Source organism: Oncorhynchus kisutch, linkage group LG6 (genome assembly GCF_002021735.2).
Source record: "Oncorhynchus kisutch isolate 150728-3 linkage group LG6, Okis_V2, whole genome shotgun sequence".
NCBI classification, from domain to species: domain Eukaryota; kingdom Metazoa; phylum Chordata; class Actinopteri; order Salmoniformes; family Salmonidae; genus Oncorhynchus; species Oncorhynchus kisutch.
Window position 1 is genome coordinate 59,663,761 of NC_034179.2, and position 18,481 is coordinate 59,682,241.

At 41.3% G+C, this 18,481-nt stretch overlaps 1 protein-coding gene across 1 annotated transcript in view; it reads left to right on the top strand.

Moving 5' to 3' along the window:
- The window catches only part of xpo6 (exportin 6), a 67,777-nt gene that overhangs the window by 28,478 nt on the left and 20,818 nt on the right, over positions 1-18,481 (top strand). Inside the window, 8 exon segments of the mRNA XM_031827028.1 lie at positions 965-1,011; positions 1,013-1,043; positions 1,298-1,814; positions 7,132-7,258; positions 7,527-7,636; positions 8,054-8,162; positions 8,362-8,454; positions 10,329-10,398. Coding sequence (XP_031682888.1) covers positions 965-1,011; positions 1,013-1,043; positions 1,298-1,814; positions 7,132-7,258; positions 7,527-7,636; positions 8,054-8,162; positions 8,362-8,454; positions 10,329-10,398 — 1,104 coding nt within the window.

The following is an 18,481-nucleotide window of genomic DNA, read 5'->3' on the forward strand; positions in this document are numbered from 1 at the left end:
GAGCGTTACACCGAGGGCTGTACTCTGGAGCGGAATCAATTTGGAGGTGGAGGATCCGTCATGGTCTGGGGTGGTGTCTCGCAGCATCATCACTATGCGTTACAGGGAAGACATCCTCCTCCCTAATGTGGTATACCCTTCCTGCAGGCTCATCCTGACAAGAACCTCCAGCATGACAATGCCACCAGCCATACTGCTTGTTCTCTGCTGGATTTCCTGCAAGACAGGAATGTCAGTGTTCTGCCGTGGCCAGTGAAGAACCCCGATCAACCCCCCCCCCCCCATCCCAGAAATGTCCGGGAACATGCAGGTGCCTTGGTGGAAGAGTGGGATAACATCTCACAGCAAGAAGTGGCAAATCTGGTGCAGTCCATGAGAAGATGCACTGCAGAACTTAATGCAGCTGGTGGCCGCACCAGATACTGACTGTTACTTTTGATTTTGTCCCCCCCTTGTTCATGGCTACATTATTCAATTTCTTAGTCACATGTCTGTGCAACTTCCTTGACAACAGCTCTGTGCTGCTCCGTGAAGCGCAAGAAGTAGGAATGCCCTGACTTCTGCAGAGACCGTATCACTGTAAATGGCTAATGCAGACGTCAGATTGACCATGCAGCACCCAGATGCACAATGCACTTCTCTCTCCAGAATGCACTTCTCTCTCCAGAATGCATTCTCTCCCGCCAATTTATGCACATTCATTGTTTGTTAACTTCATTGTGTGAATTGTTTGCGTTTGATTGTTAGTCTATATCAATTCCCTATTACATACTGTATTTGACATCATTCCACTAATTCCGCTCTAGTCATTACAATGAGCCCGTTCTCCCAAATTAGGTTGCCACCAACCTGTGAACTTTACTACCCCCCCCTTCTCCCCACATCACTCTCTCTGTTCTGTGGATTCTAGTGATGTGATATGTGCACATCCATAATATCACTTCTCTACATTTCTACACTGCAGGTATCCTGGAGACGATTTGGGATAAGCACAGTGTTACGGCTGCCACCCCCCCCTCCCTCTCCCACCTCAGGAGAAAGCGGTGAGAATGTGGGCTATAAATCAGGGGGCACCCTTTACGGATCTGATTAGATTGTATAGGTTATGCTACTGCTTTCACCCACCCAGTCATCTTAGATCTACAAGGGGGAGTGAACAATGGGGGAGGAGAGGAGACAACTGTGCTAAGTGTGTTTGTGAAGGTTGTATGACAATGTGTGTGTATTTGGGAGCGGGACTGGGAGAGATGATGTTAACCCAGCCTTTCTTTTGTCCTCGTCCCCCCTCCCTTTTAAGCAGAGTTGCTGGGCAGTCTATTGCAGGGCACCCATTACTCCAAGCTGCTATCCCAGCCCATCCCAGCACTGGATGATGCCAGTCAACAGTTGTGCTCCCTAGCTCTGGAGTGTCTGGCCCATCTATTCAGCTGGATCCCCCTTTCTACCAGCATCACCCCTTCTCTCCTCGCCTCTATCTTTCACTTTGCCCGTTTTGGCTGTGACCTGCGGGTCAAGCCCAAGACTCCCCCTTCCATCTACTCGTCGTGCTCGTCCAATGGCGAGCATGCTCCCCCTGCCAATGGCGGAGGTCGGCCCGGGCATCAGATGGGCGGCAGCGGGCAGGTGGACAGGTCGCGGCTGGGAGTGCTGGCCATGACGTGCATCAACGAGCTGGTGTCCAAAAACTGTGTGCCCCTAGACTTTGAGGAGTACCTACTGAGGATGTTTCAGCAGACCTTCTTCCTGCTACAGAGGCTGACGAGGGAGAACAACGCGCATACCGTCAAGAGCCGGCTGCAGGAGCTGGACGAGAGGTAGGCCCACACATGGAATTAAATAGAACACATACAGTACACAATGCCTTCAGAAAGTATTCACACCTTTCTACTTTTTCCACATTTTGTTGTTACACGGTAGGATTAAAATATATATATTTTTTTCAATGATCAACACTAAATACACTGTCAAAGTAGAAGAAAAATTCTAACATTTGGATTAAAAATAAATGTATATATGAGGTATGTATGTATGTAGATGTGTATATATATATGTATTTTTTTAAAGTATTTAACCCCATGAGTCAATACATGTTAGAATCACATTTGGCAGTGATTACAGTTGAGTCTTTCTGGGTAAGTCTCTAAGAGCTTTCTACACCTGAATTGTGCAACGTTGCCCCATTTATTTTCAACATTCTTCAAGCTCTGTCAAATTGGTTGTTAATCATTGCTGGACAACCATTTTCAGGTCTTGCCAAAGAATTTCAAGCAGATTAAAGTCAAAACTGTAACTCGGCCACTCAGGAACATTCACTTTCTTCTTGGTAAACAACTCCAGTGTAGATTTGGCCTTGTGTTTTAGGTTATTATCCTTCTGAAAGGTGAATTAATCTTCTAGTGTCTGGTGGAAAGCAGACAAACAGGTTTTCCTCTCCATTCCATTTCTTTTTATCCTGAAAAACTCCCCAGTCCTTAACAATTACAAGCATACCCATAACATTGTGCAGCCACCACTATGCTTGAAAATATGGAGAGTGGTAGGTACTCAGGACAAAATGTTAATTGCTTTGCCACATTTTTTGCAGTATTACTTAAGAGGTTAAGTGCCTTGTGGCAAACAGGATGCCTGTTTTGAAATATTTATATTCTATACAGGCTTCTTTAATTTGACTCTGTCACTTAGGTTAGTATTTTGGAGTAATGTAGCGCCAATGTTGTTGATCCATCCTCAGCTTTCTCCTATCACAGCCATTAAACTCTAACTGTTTTAAACTCGCCATTGGCCTCATGGTGAAATCCCTGAGCAATTTCCTTCCTTTCTGGCAACTGAGTTAAGGACTCCGTTATCTTTTGTAGTGACTGGGTGTATTGATTAGGGCAACCCCATTTTTTGGCAACTAGTCGATTGTTCGATATGCTTTTGGTCGACCGAGATTACTTTAGTCGAGCAGAACGCAATGTTTCTTCTTTCTTTCATGGTGAACAGGACACCTGTCTGATTCGTTGTGGAGGCCACGGGGATGGCACAGTCCATCTAAGACACGTGATATTGAAATTGTATATGGTTGCCTCATGCAACCGCAATATGTCGGATAAAGCAATTTCACAGATATGGCTATTTTTTTATCTATGCTATGCTGTAATAAAAGCTTTACCGCTTTTTCCCGTTAGAACAAACTGGTATTACTTATTTATTTAGCGTTTACACTGTTTCAAATAGGCAGAAAAATTATATTGTAATCTAACAGCACCTGTTTGTCACACATAATATGCACACAGCTCTCACTCCTGTACCTTTAATTTTTCTTGCTCTCCTTGTTATTATTACAATTATTATTATGATCGTCATTATAATAAGTAATGTCGTTATCATTAGCAGGCTACTCTTTAGCCTTGTATAACCAAAATCAAGCTGTAGGCCTAAGAGGGAGTCCTGTTTAGTCTTCATACCGTAACTTACTTAGGCCTATATTTCAATATGTAAGTTACTGTATCAATCAATTCATTCGTTCATGCCATCACACAGAATACGGGACATTCATGTTTTGAAATACAATCAAGCATTTTAGTTTTAAAATTAAATAAGGGAGCTTTCAATAAATGGCCAAAACAATAAATAAACCACAATTCACAAATGCATGCTACTCTTTTTGTCTGCTGTATCAAAGGCTTTATATATTATTTTGTTGGCACAGACTCTCTGGTACACTTATTTAGTGGTTGCAATGTTCCAAATGGTCTGAATTTAAAAAAATATTGTAATCTAACAGCAACTGTTTGGCACACACAATACTCATGCAACGCTTGCTCCTATACCCTCCTTTTTCTTGATCTTCAGTAGGTTCCACAACTAAGTCAAATGTCTTCCACAGATCTGACTACCCCTTTCCCCCCTGAGCAACCAGTAAACATTTGCCCGTTTCAAATGTATTTTTCACGTCCTCCGCATCCAATTTGCTGTCGACATTACTGTGTATGGAGTTAGTAATAATTTATTGATGTAATTGATCGCATGCGATGCACGTAAAGAGAGCGATGGTTACGGGAATCAAATGTTTTTCCTAAACAAATTAGAGTTTTCAGTAACAGAACTTTTCAGTCAGAAATAAGAAACTTTGTTGCAGCTTCAGAACAGACAGTGCAATAAACACTTGCTGTATTTGGGGAGTTTTTCCCATTCTTCTCTGCAGATCCTCTCAAGCTCTGTCAGGTTGGATGGGGAGCATTGCTGCACAGCTATTTTCAGGTCTCCAGAGATATTATATTGTTTCAAGTCTGCGCTCTGGCTGGGCCACTCAAGGACATTGAGACTTGTCCCGAAGCCACTCCTGCGTTGTCTTGGCTGTGTGCTTAGGGTCATTGTCCTGTTGGAAGATGAACCTTTGCCCTAGCCTAGTTTTCATTAAGGATCTCTGTACTTTGCTCGTTCATCTTTCCTTCGATCCTGACTAGTCTCCCAGTCCCTGCCGCTGAAAAACATCCCCACAGAATGATGCTGCACCACCATGCTTCACCGTAGGGATGGTGCTAGGTGTCTTCCAGACGTGACGCTTGGCATTCAGGTCACATAGTTCAATCTTGGTTTCATCAGACCAGAGAATCTTGTTTCTGATGGTCTGAGAGGTTCCCAGGTGCCTTTTGGCAAACTCCAAACGGGCTGTCATGTGCCATTTACTGAGGAGTGGCTTCTGTCTGAACACTCTTATCATAAAGGCCTGATTGGTGGAGTGCTGCAGCGATTGTTGTCCTTCTGGAAGGTTCTCCCATCTCCACAGAGGAGCTCTGTCAGAGTGACCATCGGGTTCGAAACCACTGTGTTCGTGGAGACCTTGAATGCTGCAGCCGTTTTTTGGTACCCTCCCCCAGATTTTTGCCTCGACACAGTCCTGTCTCGGAGCTCTACACAGACAATTCTTTTGACCTCATTACATGCACTGTCAACTGTGGGACCTTATATAGACAGGTGCGCCTTTCCAAATCATGTCCAATCAATAGAATTTACAAATCAAGTTGTAGAAACATCTCAAGGATGATTAATGGAAACAGGATGCACCTGAGCTCAATTTCGAGTCTGAATACTTACGTAAAAAAAGGTATTTCTGTTATTTTATAAATTAGCAAAATGTTCTTAACCTGTTTTGCGTTGTCATTATGGGGTGTGTAGATTTGCTGAGGAAATAAAAATAATTTTATCAATTTTACAATAAGGCTGTAAATTAACTAAATGTGGGAAAAGTCAGGTGATCTGAATACTTTGCGATGGCCAAATTGCAATATTCAATACATGTTTTACATATTAAATAGCAGACTACACCAAATGGCATTGCTTTTAGGGGTGGAGTTGATTATTCTGATTTGGAGAAGTACTTTAATTACAACATACTTTTAAAAAATCTAAAAATAGAAATATAAACACAACATGTAAAGTATTAGTCACATTTATCATGAGCTGAAATATAAGATCCCAGAAATGTTCCATACTCACAAAAAGCTTATTTCTCTCAAATTTTGTGCACAAATTTGTTTAAATCCCTGTTAATGCGCATTTTAGCCTGTTTTCAAGATAATCTATCGAATTTGGCAGTACATCCAACCGGCCTCACAACCGCGGACCACGTGTAACCACGCCAGCCCAGGACCTCCACATCGAGCTTTTTCACCTGCGGGATCATCGGAGTAATAAAGCCCTTTTGTGGGGGAAAAACCCATTCTAATTTGCTAGGCTTGGCTCCCCATCCAACAATGGCTTTGCCCCTGCCCAGTCATGTGAAATCCATAGATTAGGGCCTAATAAATGTATTTCAATTGAATGATTTTCTTTATAAGAACTGTAACTCAGCAAAATCTTTCAAATTGATTCATGTTGTGTTTTATACTTTGCTTCAGTATAACATAACTCACTGCTTAAATATAACAGGTCATCAGTGTCGTTTTCACAAAATATTCTGGTTCTCTGTTTGCATAGTGTTTTGACGGCGACATCAGATGTGTATCATGGAGACAGAATTTTTTTTGATGCTTTTTCCACGTGTCTCTAGTCTTTTAAATAGTTTGTTAGACAAAAGTTAATATTTTGAGGAAATAAGTGTAATCTATATTGAAGTGAGCCTTTTTGTGCTGCTAACACATCTTCTGGTGCATCAAATACTTTGTCAGATACTTCCTTGATGCCATTAAGTGCATCGGATTGCCTGGCTTGTCAGCACAAGTAGACTTTTTAGAAGGGGCTGGGGAAGGCTTTGACAGAGGCTTTGAGAGGAGTGGTCAGTGCTTGACTTGGATATAAAGAGGACCGGCACCTATTTCAGTCCACTTCAAGTCTGCTATTTCTGTTCAGTGCAGAATTTGAATACCTCAGCCCCTAGAATCAAATCAAGTAGCTGCCCAATGCATTCACGATTTGGTTATTGGTTCAGAAATTTAGCCAGAGACCTCAATATAAAGTAGAGCCTGACCAATATGGGGCCAGGTAGCCTAGTGGTTAAGAGGGTTGGGCCAGTAACCGAAAGGTTGCTGGTTCGAATCATCGAGGCAACTATGTGAACAATCTCTGGCCTTGAGCCGGCCATTAAGTCACTCTGCATAAGAGCGTCTGCTAAATGATTAAAATGTTTTTTTTTAAATACACAAATTCCGATATGTCTGCCGACAAGTCTTCCAGCCATGGACCAGTTTTCTGCACATATTGTGGTCCTGAGGAAATACAGTCCCACAAAGATGGAATCGGCATTCAAATTCTATCATTTGAAAAATAAACTTGATTAAACTAGAGGCTAGACGGGATCTTGGAAACTACATTGGTCTTTTTTTTTTTTTTACCTTAAGTTTTGAACTTGATGTGTCAGTGCATTCCATGCATAATATACTATCTGCAGTCCTTTCCAATTCCCAGGGGAGAAAGTCGCAGAATCCTTATGTACACATGTCTGGGGGACAAAAAGGCATTCTAGTCATGGAATGACCCACATCTGACGTTGTACACAACTACTATCTGAAATTATACAAAACCTTTTTCTCCATCCATTGTAAAGGCAGGTATCATCTGTAAAAGCCCAAAACAGGCCATTATCAGTCAACCAATATCAGTTTGACTAATGCAAAGATATGTGGCCCTCTCTCCCTCTGTCTGCAGTTATGTAGAGAAGTTCACTGACTTTCTGCGCCTGTTCGTCAGCGTGCACCTTCGGCGGATCGAGTCCAACGCTCAGTTTCCTGTGGTGGAGTTTTTAGCCCTACTTTTCAAGTACACTTTCAATCAGGTAGCACATCCTTTCAGCCATTTTGTTTACTTTCTACATTTGCCTTTACGCTGCTCACAGGGGCTGCTGACACTAAAATATCCTATGGAAGTATGCGCGTACTACAGTATCGTATACCGCAGTTGGGGAAAGATTAGAGAAAAAGACCTCTGCAGCAGGCCAAGATGGCTTCCATAATAATATTACCTAGAGTTTGACTGTTGAGGAATCAGAAACCTCTGTCATGTACTGTAGAGAAAATAACTGCTCTTCTGCTCTATCGTTCTAGCCCACCCACGAAGGCTATTTTGCCTGTTTGGACATCTGGAGTATCTTCTTGGATTATTTAACCACTAAAATCAAAAGTAGGCTGGCTGACCCAGATGGTGTGCTGAACAGGTACAACTGAATGGATGTAATGTCACTTTCAGTGTTCTGGTTCTACTTGTATATAAAGCAAAGGAGTTTGGATGTACTATCAATAATGCCTTCTGATGCGTGAAACATTTATGGATCAGTGTCTGTAATGCAAGGTTCTTCAACTTTGATCTTGGAGAGCTACTGGTTGTGCAAACTTCTCCCAGCACGTCACTTGATCAACACACCTGATTCAAGTAATCAACTAACCATAGCATCCAGTCTGGGATATTATTAGCGGAGTCTGTCTTACTGAAGGACTTAAACGAAAGCCTGCACACCCAGTAACCCTTGAGGGCCAGAGTTGTTTTAATATGGTTCTGTCTTTAGTTACTAGCCTCTTGTATGATGCTGCTTCTTCTATTGGCTGCTAATATGGCCTCTTGTGCGGTCCTACAGGTATAAGGACGCTTTAGTGCTGCTATTAAGAGAGGTTCTCAACCGAATCCAGTTCCGATATAACCAAGCCCAGTTAGAGGAGTTGGATGATGAGACCCTGGATGATGATGTAAGAGGCTTTACTTCTCGCACTGCTTTCGTCAGTTGTGCTGAGAATTATATTTGTCTGCACCTTTATTGCCTAGTGTGTTAAAGGAACATTTTGATGTCCCCATTATCACTTGTATTACAAACGTGTATACACTTACACATACTGCTTGTTTTTCCTCAACCTGTATCAATAGTTAAACTCTTTGTGCTTACCATAGCAACAGACTGAATGGCAACGGTACTTGCGGCAGAGTCTGGAGGTTGTTGTCAAGGTGATGGAGCTGCTGCCGTCCCATGCCTTCGCCACGTTGGTGAGTGTTCTCCTTGTTTGTTTTTATTCCTGGAAAATCCCAAAAAAGGTCAACACACTGAAATGCGCCTAATTAATCAAATGTGGATGATTTTAAAGGTGGTATTATGCACATTGAATGTGCAGGCCTTTTTTGTCTGGTTCATGTATCACCTTTCACCCTGCAATGGTTTAATGTGATGTGCTTATGACAACATGATGTTGTCTTCAAGACAAAACGCCTGACAAACAATGATTTTGGCGTTAACTACAGCGCCTTGCGAAAGTATTCGGCCCCCTTGAACTTTGCGACCTTTTGCCACATTTCAGGCTTCAAACATAAAGATATAAAACTGTATTTTTTTGTGAAGAATCAACAAGTGGGACACAATCATGAAGTGGAACGACATTTATTGGATATTTCAAACTTTTTTTTAACAAATCAAAAACTGAAAAATTGGGCGTGCAGAATTATTCAGCCCCTTTACTTTCAGTGCAGCAAACTCTCTCCAGAAGTTCAGTGAGGATCTCTGAATGATCCAATGTTGACCTAAATGACTAATGATGATAAATACAATCCACCTGTGTGTAATCAAGTCTCCGTATAAATGCACCTGCACTGTGATAGTCTCAGAGGTCCGTTAAAAGCGCAGAGAGCATCATGAAGAACAAGGAACACACCAGGCAGGTCCGAGATACTGTTGTGAAGAAGTTTAAAGCCGGATTTGGATACAAAAAGATTTCCCAAGCTTTAAACATCCCAAGGAGCACTGTGCAAGCGATAATATTGAAATGGAAGGAGTATCAGACCACTGCAAATCTACCAAGACCTGGCCGTCCCTCTAAACTTTCAGCTCATACAAGGAGAAGACTAATCAGAGATGCAGCCAAGAGGCCCATGATCACTCTGGATGAACTGCAGAGATCTACAGCTGAGGTGGGAGACTCTGTCCATAGGACAACAATCAGTCGTATATTGCACAAATCTGGCCTTTATGGAAGAGTGGCAAGAAGAAAGCCATTTCTTAAAGATATCCATAAAAAGTGTTGTTTAAAGTTTGCCACAAGCCACCTGGGAGACACACCAAACATGTGGAAGAAGGTGCTCTGGTCAGATGAAACCAAAATTGAACTTTTTGGCAACAATGCAAAACGTTATGTTTGGCGTAAAAGCAACACAGCTCATCACAATGAACACACCATGCCCACTGTCAAACATGGTGGTGGCAGCATCATGGTTTGGGCCTGCTTTTCTTCAGCAGGGACAGGGAAGATGGTTAAAATTGATGGGAAGATGGATGGAGCCAAATACAGGACCATTCTGGAAGAGAACCTGATGGAGTCTGCAAAAGACCTGAGACTGGGACGGAGATTTGTTTTCCAACAAGACAATGATCCAAAACATAAAGCAAAATCTACAATGGAATGGTTCAAAAAGAAACATATCCAGGTGTTAGAATGGCCAAGTCAAAGTCCAGACCTGAATCCAATCGAGAATCTGTGGAAAGAACTGAGAACTGCTGTTCACAAATGCTCTCCATCCAACCTCACTGAGCTCGAGCTGTTTTGCAAGGAGGAATGGGAAAAAATGTCAGTCTCTCGATGTGCAAAACTGATAGAGACATACCCCAAGCGACTTACAGCTGTAATCGCAGCAAAAGGTGGCGCTACAAAGTATTAACTTAAGGGGGCTGAATAATTTTGCACGCCCAATTTTTCAGTTTTTGATTTGTTAAAAGTTTGAAATATCCAATAAATGTCGTTCCACTTCCTGATTGTGTCCCACTTGTTGAAGCCTGAAATGTGGCAAAAGGTCGCAAAGTTCAAGGGGGCTGAATACTTTCGCAAGGCACTATTTCTTAAACCCCTGACTCCTGAACCATTTCTCTCTCTCAGTTCCCTGTCCTTCAAGAGGACTTGGATGTGTACCTGGGTTTGCAGCAGTTCATCGTCACTTCAGGAACAAGTGAGTGAAATTTTTTGCGTGAGACAACATTTTATTCATCATGTGCACAGAATACAGAGGAGTGTTAACGGTCCAATGAAATGCTTACTTGCGAGCTCTCGGCAGTAAAGTGAAAAAAAAATACATATACAGTTTACATACTTAGGTTGGCGTCATTAACTCATTTTTCAACCACTCCACACATTTCTTGTTAACAAACTATCGTTTTTGCAAGTCGGTTAGGACATCTACCTAAAATTGTTTACAGACTGGTTAGTTCACTTATAATTCACTGTATCACAATTCCAGTGGGTCAGAAGTTTACAAATACTATGTTGACTGTGCCTATAAACAGCTTGGAAAATTCCAGAAATTGATGTCATAGCTTTAGAAGCTTCTGATAGGCTAATTGACATCATTTGAGTCAATTGGAGGTGTACCTGTGGATGTATTTCAAGGCCTTCCCTCAAACTCAGTGCCTCTTTGCTTGACATCATGGGAAAATCTAAAGAAATTAGCCAAGACCCCAGAATAAAATTGTAGACCTCCAAGTCTGGTTCATCCTTGGGATCAATTTCCAAACGCCTGAAGGTACCACTATCATCTGTACAAACAATAGTACGCAAGTATTAAACACCATGGAACCACGCAGCTGTCATACCGCTCAGTAAGGAGACGCGTTCTGTCTCCTGGAGATGAACGTACTGAGAAAAGTGTAAATCAATCCCAGAACAACAGGAAAATACCTTGTGAAGATGCTGGAGGAAACGGGTACAAAAGTATCTATACTTTAAAAGGAGTAAAAGGAGTCCTATATTGACATAACCTGAAAGGCCGCTCAGCAAGGAAGAAGCCACTGCTCCAAACCGCCATAAAAAGCCAGACTACGATTTGCAACTGCAAATGGGGACAAAGATTGTACTTTTTGGAGAAATGTCCTCTGGTCTGATGAAACAAAAATAGAACTGTTTGGCCATAATAACCATTGTTATGTTTGGAGGAAAAAGGGGGAGGCTTGCAAGCCCGAAGAAAACCATCCCAACTGTGAAGCACGGGGGTGGTAGCATCATATTGTGGGGGTGCTTTGCTGCAGGGGGGACTGGTGCACTTCACAAAATAGATGGCATCATGAGGATGGAAAATTGTGAAAATATTGAAGCAACATCTCCAGACATCAGTCAGGAAGTTAAAGCTTGGTCGCAAATGGACATTGACCCCAAGCATACTTCAAAAGTTGTGGCAAAATGGCTTAAGGACAACAAAGTCAAGATAGTGGAGTGGCCATCACAAAGCCCTGAGCCCAATCCAATAGAACATTTGTGGGCAAAACTGAAAAAGCATGTGTGAGCAAGTAGGCCTACAAACCTGACTCCGTTACACCAGCTCTGTCAGGAGGAATGGGACAAAATTCACCGAACTTATTGTGGGAAGCTTGTTGAAGGCTACCTGAAACGTTTGACCCCAAGTTAAACCATTTTAAAGCAATACACTCAATTTGTATTTGGTAGCATCTAAACTTCTGACCCACTGGAAATGTGATGAAAGAAATAAAAGCTGAAAAATCATTCACTCTACTATTATTCTGACATTTCACATTCTTATAATAGTGTTGTTCTTAACTGACCTAAGACAGGGAACTTTTACTAGGATTACATGTCAGGAATTGTGAAAAACTTAGTTTAAATGTATTTGGCTAATGTGTTTGTAAACTTCTGACTTCAACTGTGTGTGTGTGTGTGTATATATATATATATATATATATATATATATATATATATATATATATATATATCTCTCTCTCAGCTAAAGTTTTATTTAGGCCTTTTAGCCCAGAGATGTTGTACTTTTTTTTTTGTCACTCAAATATCACATTAATACACATTAGAAATGGCAAAGTGTATAGAATTGCAGAAAATAAGCTTTAAAGGTGCAAAATTCTCTCCACTAACAAGAGGGGTGTGAACAGTTTGTGTCATGAACAGTGCTTGTGCCCGTAAAAATAGGCATGTGTGTGTGCAGGGGGGAGGCACAGGATGTAACCCAATGCTGGCAGGGCCCCCCCCCCCCTCTACACGCCCCTTTCAGTCTTCATGTTGCTGCCTTAAAAATAATTCAATACAAATGATCTACACAACCAACTCCACATTTGAAAAGTGAGAGTACATTACAGAAATGTTACTAATTAATAATATAATAAAAAACGAAGTGTTAAATGAGAAGTTTGCATTTTTTACAACCAAATTTTTTTTTTTTATGTAATTGGGATATTATAGAAGGGTTCTGACTTTTTTTGAGATTTCCCTTGTCGTTGAGAAACTTGCCTAACCAGTGAATCAATTCCTCATCCAGTGCAGTATGGGGGGGGCTCAAAGGCTTTTTTTCCCCCCTCTGCATTGTTGGGAAGGGCCTGTAAGCATTTCACTGTTTCACCTGTTTACGAGCATGTGATAAAAAATTAAAAATTGAATTGATTTCCTCATCCTCGTATACAACAAGGATGAGGAAGTGATTCGCTGGTTGGAGAATGTTTCTCAAAAAGACGTGTCTAGACCCAGGTGTTCCAAAAAAACATACAAAATGCTCTAAAAACACCCAACTACATCCTTTTATAAATGGAAACGTTCTGAGTATACATACTGTGCAGGTCTTTAGATGTTGTACACATGAAATTGTTTCATTCTGAACTTGACTCGGACTGTTTTCCCTATCTAGCTGTTCCATCACTCTGCTGCTAAAATGGACGGAGAGGTGTCACAACTAAATGCAATATAAAGTTGAGGATAAAGTTTGTAATTTGATGTATACAACATGTAAAGTCCTGCTTAACTATACTGAGGGCTTTTTTTGTTTACAAAAGGACATATTTGGGTGTTTTTGGAGCCTTTGAGCCCCAAACTGCACAATGAGGATGAAGTGGTTCACTGGTTGCTCAAAAAGAAGTGAAATTGCAAAAAAAAAAGTTTCTGGACCATTCTATAACATGCCATTTACATGATTTAGATTTGGTTATTAAAAAAATGCTAAATGATCCTTTAATACTTGGTGGAAGTGGTGACTGTGTGATTGACCCGCTGAAAAATTCAACTTTATCCCAGGGTTAGGTTTTCAGTAGCCTAGTTGCGAATCAGGCTTCTCTAAAACGGGAAGCCGGAGGAAATTCCATGACAAAAAATCTTCTAAAGGGGGGTCGGAACCCAATGTAAATCAGTGACGCTTCGCAACACGTCAAACCAATCAAATTCCTTGCTTGGGCGGAGATCCAAAGGTGCTAAACAGACTTGTGCCATAGGAGCAACAGTTCGTGAGGAACAAAAATTTCAACAAAACCAGCACTGGTGACAACATTTTAGAAGGTTTGCAGTATGCTGGTTTTCACACGATTTCTCTGTTATTTCGAGATTGTGCTAAAGCTGCAGCAAGAAGGGAGAAATGGTCTAATATGCTTGTCATTTCAATATTTAAAATTTTAGGGTGAAGGCTCTTCATAAACAACTCTTCATAACCAAGTTTTTGCTCACCTGCTGTACAGTGGTGGTCAGCTTGAAACATGTTGTGATTACAGATTTCATTAACAACAGGGGAGGGGGGGGTTGCATAGGGGGTGTATCTATTCAGCAGCCTGATGGTCTGAGGGTAGAAACTATTTGCCAGTCTTCCAGTTTTTGCCATGATGCTCCTGCACTGCCCACGTCTGAGTGATTTGAAGTGTTGAGAACAGGGCATGGTTGGAGTCCCTGATGATCTTCTTGGCCTTCCTGCGGTGTCCTTTAGGGCAGGCAGTGTGCATCATCCACAAAAATAATGATGATGCATCAATGCTGCAGACATTTTTGGTACCCTTCGCCAGCTCTGTGCTTCGACACAATCCTGTCTCAGAGCTCCACGGACAATTGCTTCGACCTCATGGATTGTTTTTGCTCTGACATGTACTGCCCGCGTCTGAGTGATTTGAAGTGTTGTATACTTATATACACAGGTGGTTCTTTTTTACCTTTTTATTTAACTAGGCAAGTCAGTTAAGAACAAATTCTTATTTTCAACGATGATCTACCGGGAACAGTGGCCTTGTACAGGGGCAGAACGACAGATTTGTTTTACCTTGTTAGCTCGGGGTTCTATTGGCGAGGGTAGCACAGACTTTAAATCACCCTCGAGTGAATGCGTTTTTCAGATCCGTGCATGTGCACATTAGTTTATTTTTAGCTAGTTAGCGATTTATTAGCCCATTTGTAGATAAGTATAGGTCAACAACGGCGGGTTACTGCTTCCAACAAGATCACAAAACGTGTAGGCTACATTTCAAGCCATCTTTGAAAAGCCAGTCAGTTAAAAAGCTTATGCCTTAATTAAAGGGGCAGTGTTGTATTTTGACAGGCTTGAATATGCAGATAAACCAATAGGCAGAAGAGAAGCCTACATCGTCTAATTCTCTGTATGGTAATAATAATAATAATACATTTTATTTTGTAAAGTGGTGTCTTGTATCATACAACACAATGTAATTTACAGTCACCTATTTGGTCCATGTTACAGACCAACAAAAAAATCATGAATTAATGTGAAGCCCTTCATAATGAAAAACGTTTTTAAAAGTCTCATGCAATATTGGCTTGCATTGAACACCATATAAAGGCCACTATAGGCTATATCACCGAAATCAAAAGCTAAACTCAGTAAAAACAAAAGAAGCGCCCCTTTTTCCGGACCCTGTCTTTCAAAGATAATTAGTAAAAATCCAAATAACTTAACAGATCTTCATTGTAAAGGGTTTAACACTGTTTCCCATGCTTGTTCAATGAACCATAATCAATTAATGAACATGCATCTGTGGAACGGTCGTTAAGACACTAACAGCTTACAGACGGTAGGAAATTAAGGTCACCGTTATGAAAACTTACACGGAACCCAAACCGGCTGTGCTCGTGCATACAGTTATTTTGTCCTCCCTCACCAAACTTGATCACAACACAGGTTTAAAAATCATACCCTCTGAACCAATTACATAAATTTGGGGACAGGTCGAAAAGCATTAAACTTTTATGGCAATTTAGCTAGCTAGCTTGCACTTGCTAGCTAATTTGTCCTATTTAGCTAGATTGCTGTTGCTAGCTAATTTGTCCTGGGATATAAACATTGAGTTGTGCATTTCAGGTAAAATAACAAGGTCATCTACTCCAACAATTAATCTACACATAAACCGATCATCCGAATCGTTTCTAGTCTTCTCTCCTCCTTCCATGCTTTTTCTTCTCTGGACTTTATATTGCTATTGGCAACTTTCATAAATTACGTGCATTACCGCCACCGACCTCGTTTGTCTTTCTGTCACCCACGTTTTTTCTCACGGGGGGGTGATGGTCGGATTCACGTTTATTGTCGAAGGAATGAGGGTTACACCGAGACCTGTACTCTGGATCGAGGTGGAGGGTCCGTCATGGTCGGGGCGGTGTGTCACAGCATCATCAGACTGGGCTTGTTGTCATTGCAGGCAATCTCAGCGCTGTGCGTTACAAGGAAGACATCCTCCCTCATGTGGTACCCTTCCTGCAGGCTCATCCTGACATGACCCTCCAGCATGACAATGTAGGGCCAGCCATACTGCTCATTCTGTGTGTGATTTCAATCCCATTGAGCACGTCTGGGACCTGTTGGATCGGAGGGTGAGGGCTATGGCCATTCCCCTGAGAAATGTCCAACAGTAACATTAAGGGGTTTGATATCCAGGACTTAAAAACAAAAGTGTAATGTCCGGGAACATGCAGGTGCCTTGGTATAAGAGTGGGGTAACATCTCACAGCAAGAACTGGCAAATCTGCAGTACAGATTCGGAGGTGATGCACTGCAGTACTTAATGCAGCTGGTGGCCACACCAGATACTGACTGTTACTTTTGATTTTGTCCCCCCCTTTGTTCAGGGACACATGATTCCAATTCTGTTAGTCATATGTCTGAACTTAAGTTTATGTCTCAGTTGTTGAATCTTATGTTCATACAAATATTTAGACATGTGAAGTTTTCTGGAAATGAACACTGAGTCTTTGAGAGTTTATTTCCATGTGAACATTTTATGGGATTTGCGCCGCTTGTTTTGTTGGTATTGTCGCTATTATGCTCAAATTGCTACAATAGCCTATTGGATACTGTCTAAAACTAAGTGTACAGCCTCAGTGTATACGTAAGTTATACACACAAAATTCAGCTCCCAAGATCTGAAATCTGCTCAGTGCCCCAAAATGTTATTTTACTTTGGAACATTGCTCGTAAGCAAGCATTGCTACACCCCTTGTATTCGGCCCATGTGACATAAAATGTTATTTGCATTGCCGATGCATGCCATACGATAAGCTGCGAAATGGTTTCACATATAGTGCCATTCAAAAGTCTGGACACACCTACTCATTTAAGGGTTTTTCAGATTTTTTTTACTATTTTCTACATTGTTGAATAATAGTGAAGAAATCAAAACTATGAAATAACACATGGAATCATGTAGTAACCAAAAAAGGGTTAAACAAATCCAAATATATTTTAAAATGTACATTCTTCAAAGTAGCCACCCTTTGCCTTGATGACAGCTTTGCATACTTTTGGCATTCTCTCAACCAGCTTCATGAGGAATGATTTTCCAACAGTCTTGAAGGGGATGCTGATCACTTGTTTGCTGTTTTTCCTTCACTCTGCAGTCCAACTCATCCCAAACCATCTCAATTGGCTTGGTTTGGGTGATTTGTGGAGGCCAGGTCATCTGATGCAGCATTCCATCACTCTCTTTCTTGGTCAAATAGCCCTTAAACAGCCTGGAGTGTGTTTGGTCATTGTCCTGTTGAAAAACAAATGTTAGTTCTACTAAGCGCAAACCAGATGGGATGGCGTATCACCGCAGAATGCTGATTAAGTGTGCGTTGAATTCTAAGTAAATCACAGACCGTGTCACCAGCAAAGCACCATCACACCACCTCCATGCTTCATGGTGGGAACCACACATGCGGTAGATCAGCCGTTCACCTACTTTGTGTCTCACAAAGACACAGAGGTTGGAACCAAAAATCTAAAATATGGACTCATCAGACCAAAGGGCAGATTTCCACTGGTCTAATGTTCATTGCTTGTGTTTTTGGTCCCAAGCAAGTCTCTTCTTATTGGTGTCCTTTAGTAGTGGTTTCTTTGCAGCAATTTGACAGTGAAGGCCTGATTCACGCAGTCTCCTCTGAACAGTTGATGTGTCTGTTACTTGAACTGTGAAGCATTTTTTTGGGATACAATCTGAGGTGCAGTTAACTCTATTGAACGTCTCCTCTGCAGCAGAGGTAACTCAGGGTCTTCCTTTCCTGTGGTGGTCCTCATGAGAGCCAGTTTCATCATAGCGCTTGATGGTCTTTGCAACTGCACTTGAAGAAACTTTAAAAGTTCTTGATGTGTCCCATATTGACTGACCTTCATGTCTTAAAGTAATGATGGACTGTTGTTTCTCTTTGCTTATTTGTGTTGTTCTTGCCATAATATGTACTTGTTATTTTACCAAATAGGGCTATCTCCGCTACACCACACCTACCTTGTCACAACACAACTGATTGGCTCAAACGCATTTAGAAGGAAAGCAATTCTACTAATGAACTTTTAACAAGGCACACCTGTGGTTAGCCTAGTGGTTAGAGCGTTGGACTAGTAACCAAAAGGTTGCAAGTTCGAATCCCTGAGCTGACAAGGTACAAATCTGTCGTTCTGCCCCTGAACAGGCAGTTAACCCACTGTTCCTAGGCCGTCATTGAAAATAAGAATTTGTTCTTAACTGACTTGCCTAGTAAAATAAAGGTAAAATGTAAAAATGTAATTAAATGCATTCCAGGTGACTACCCCATTAAGCTGGTTGAGAGAATACCAAGTGTGTGCAAAGCTGTCAATGCAAAAGGGTGGTTACTTTGAAGAATCAAATTTTTGTATTTGTTTCTACAATGAAGAAAATAGTAAAAATAAAGAAAAACCCTTGAATGAGTAGGTGTCCATACTTTTGACTTGTACTGTATCTCATACAGAGAGTGAAAAAAAACAGATTATTGATCTTACAAATAAAGAAAAAGGAAATGTTCATTTGAGAATACAACAG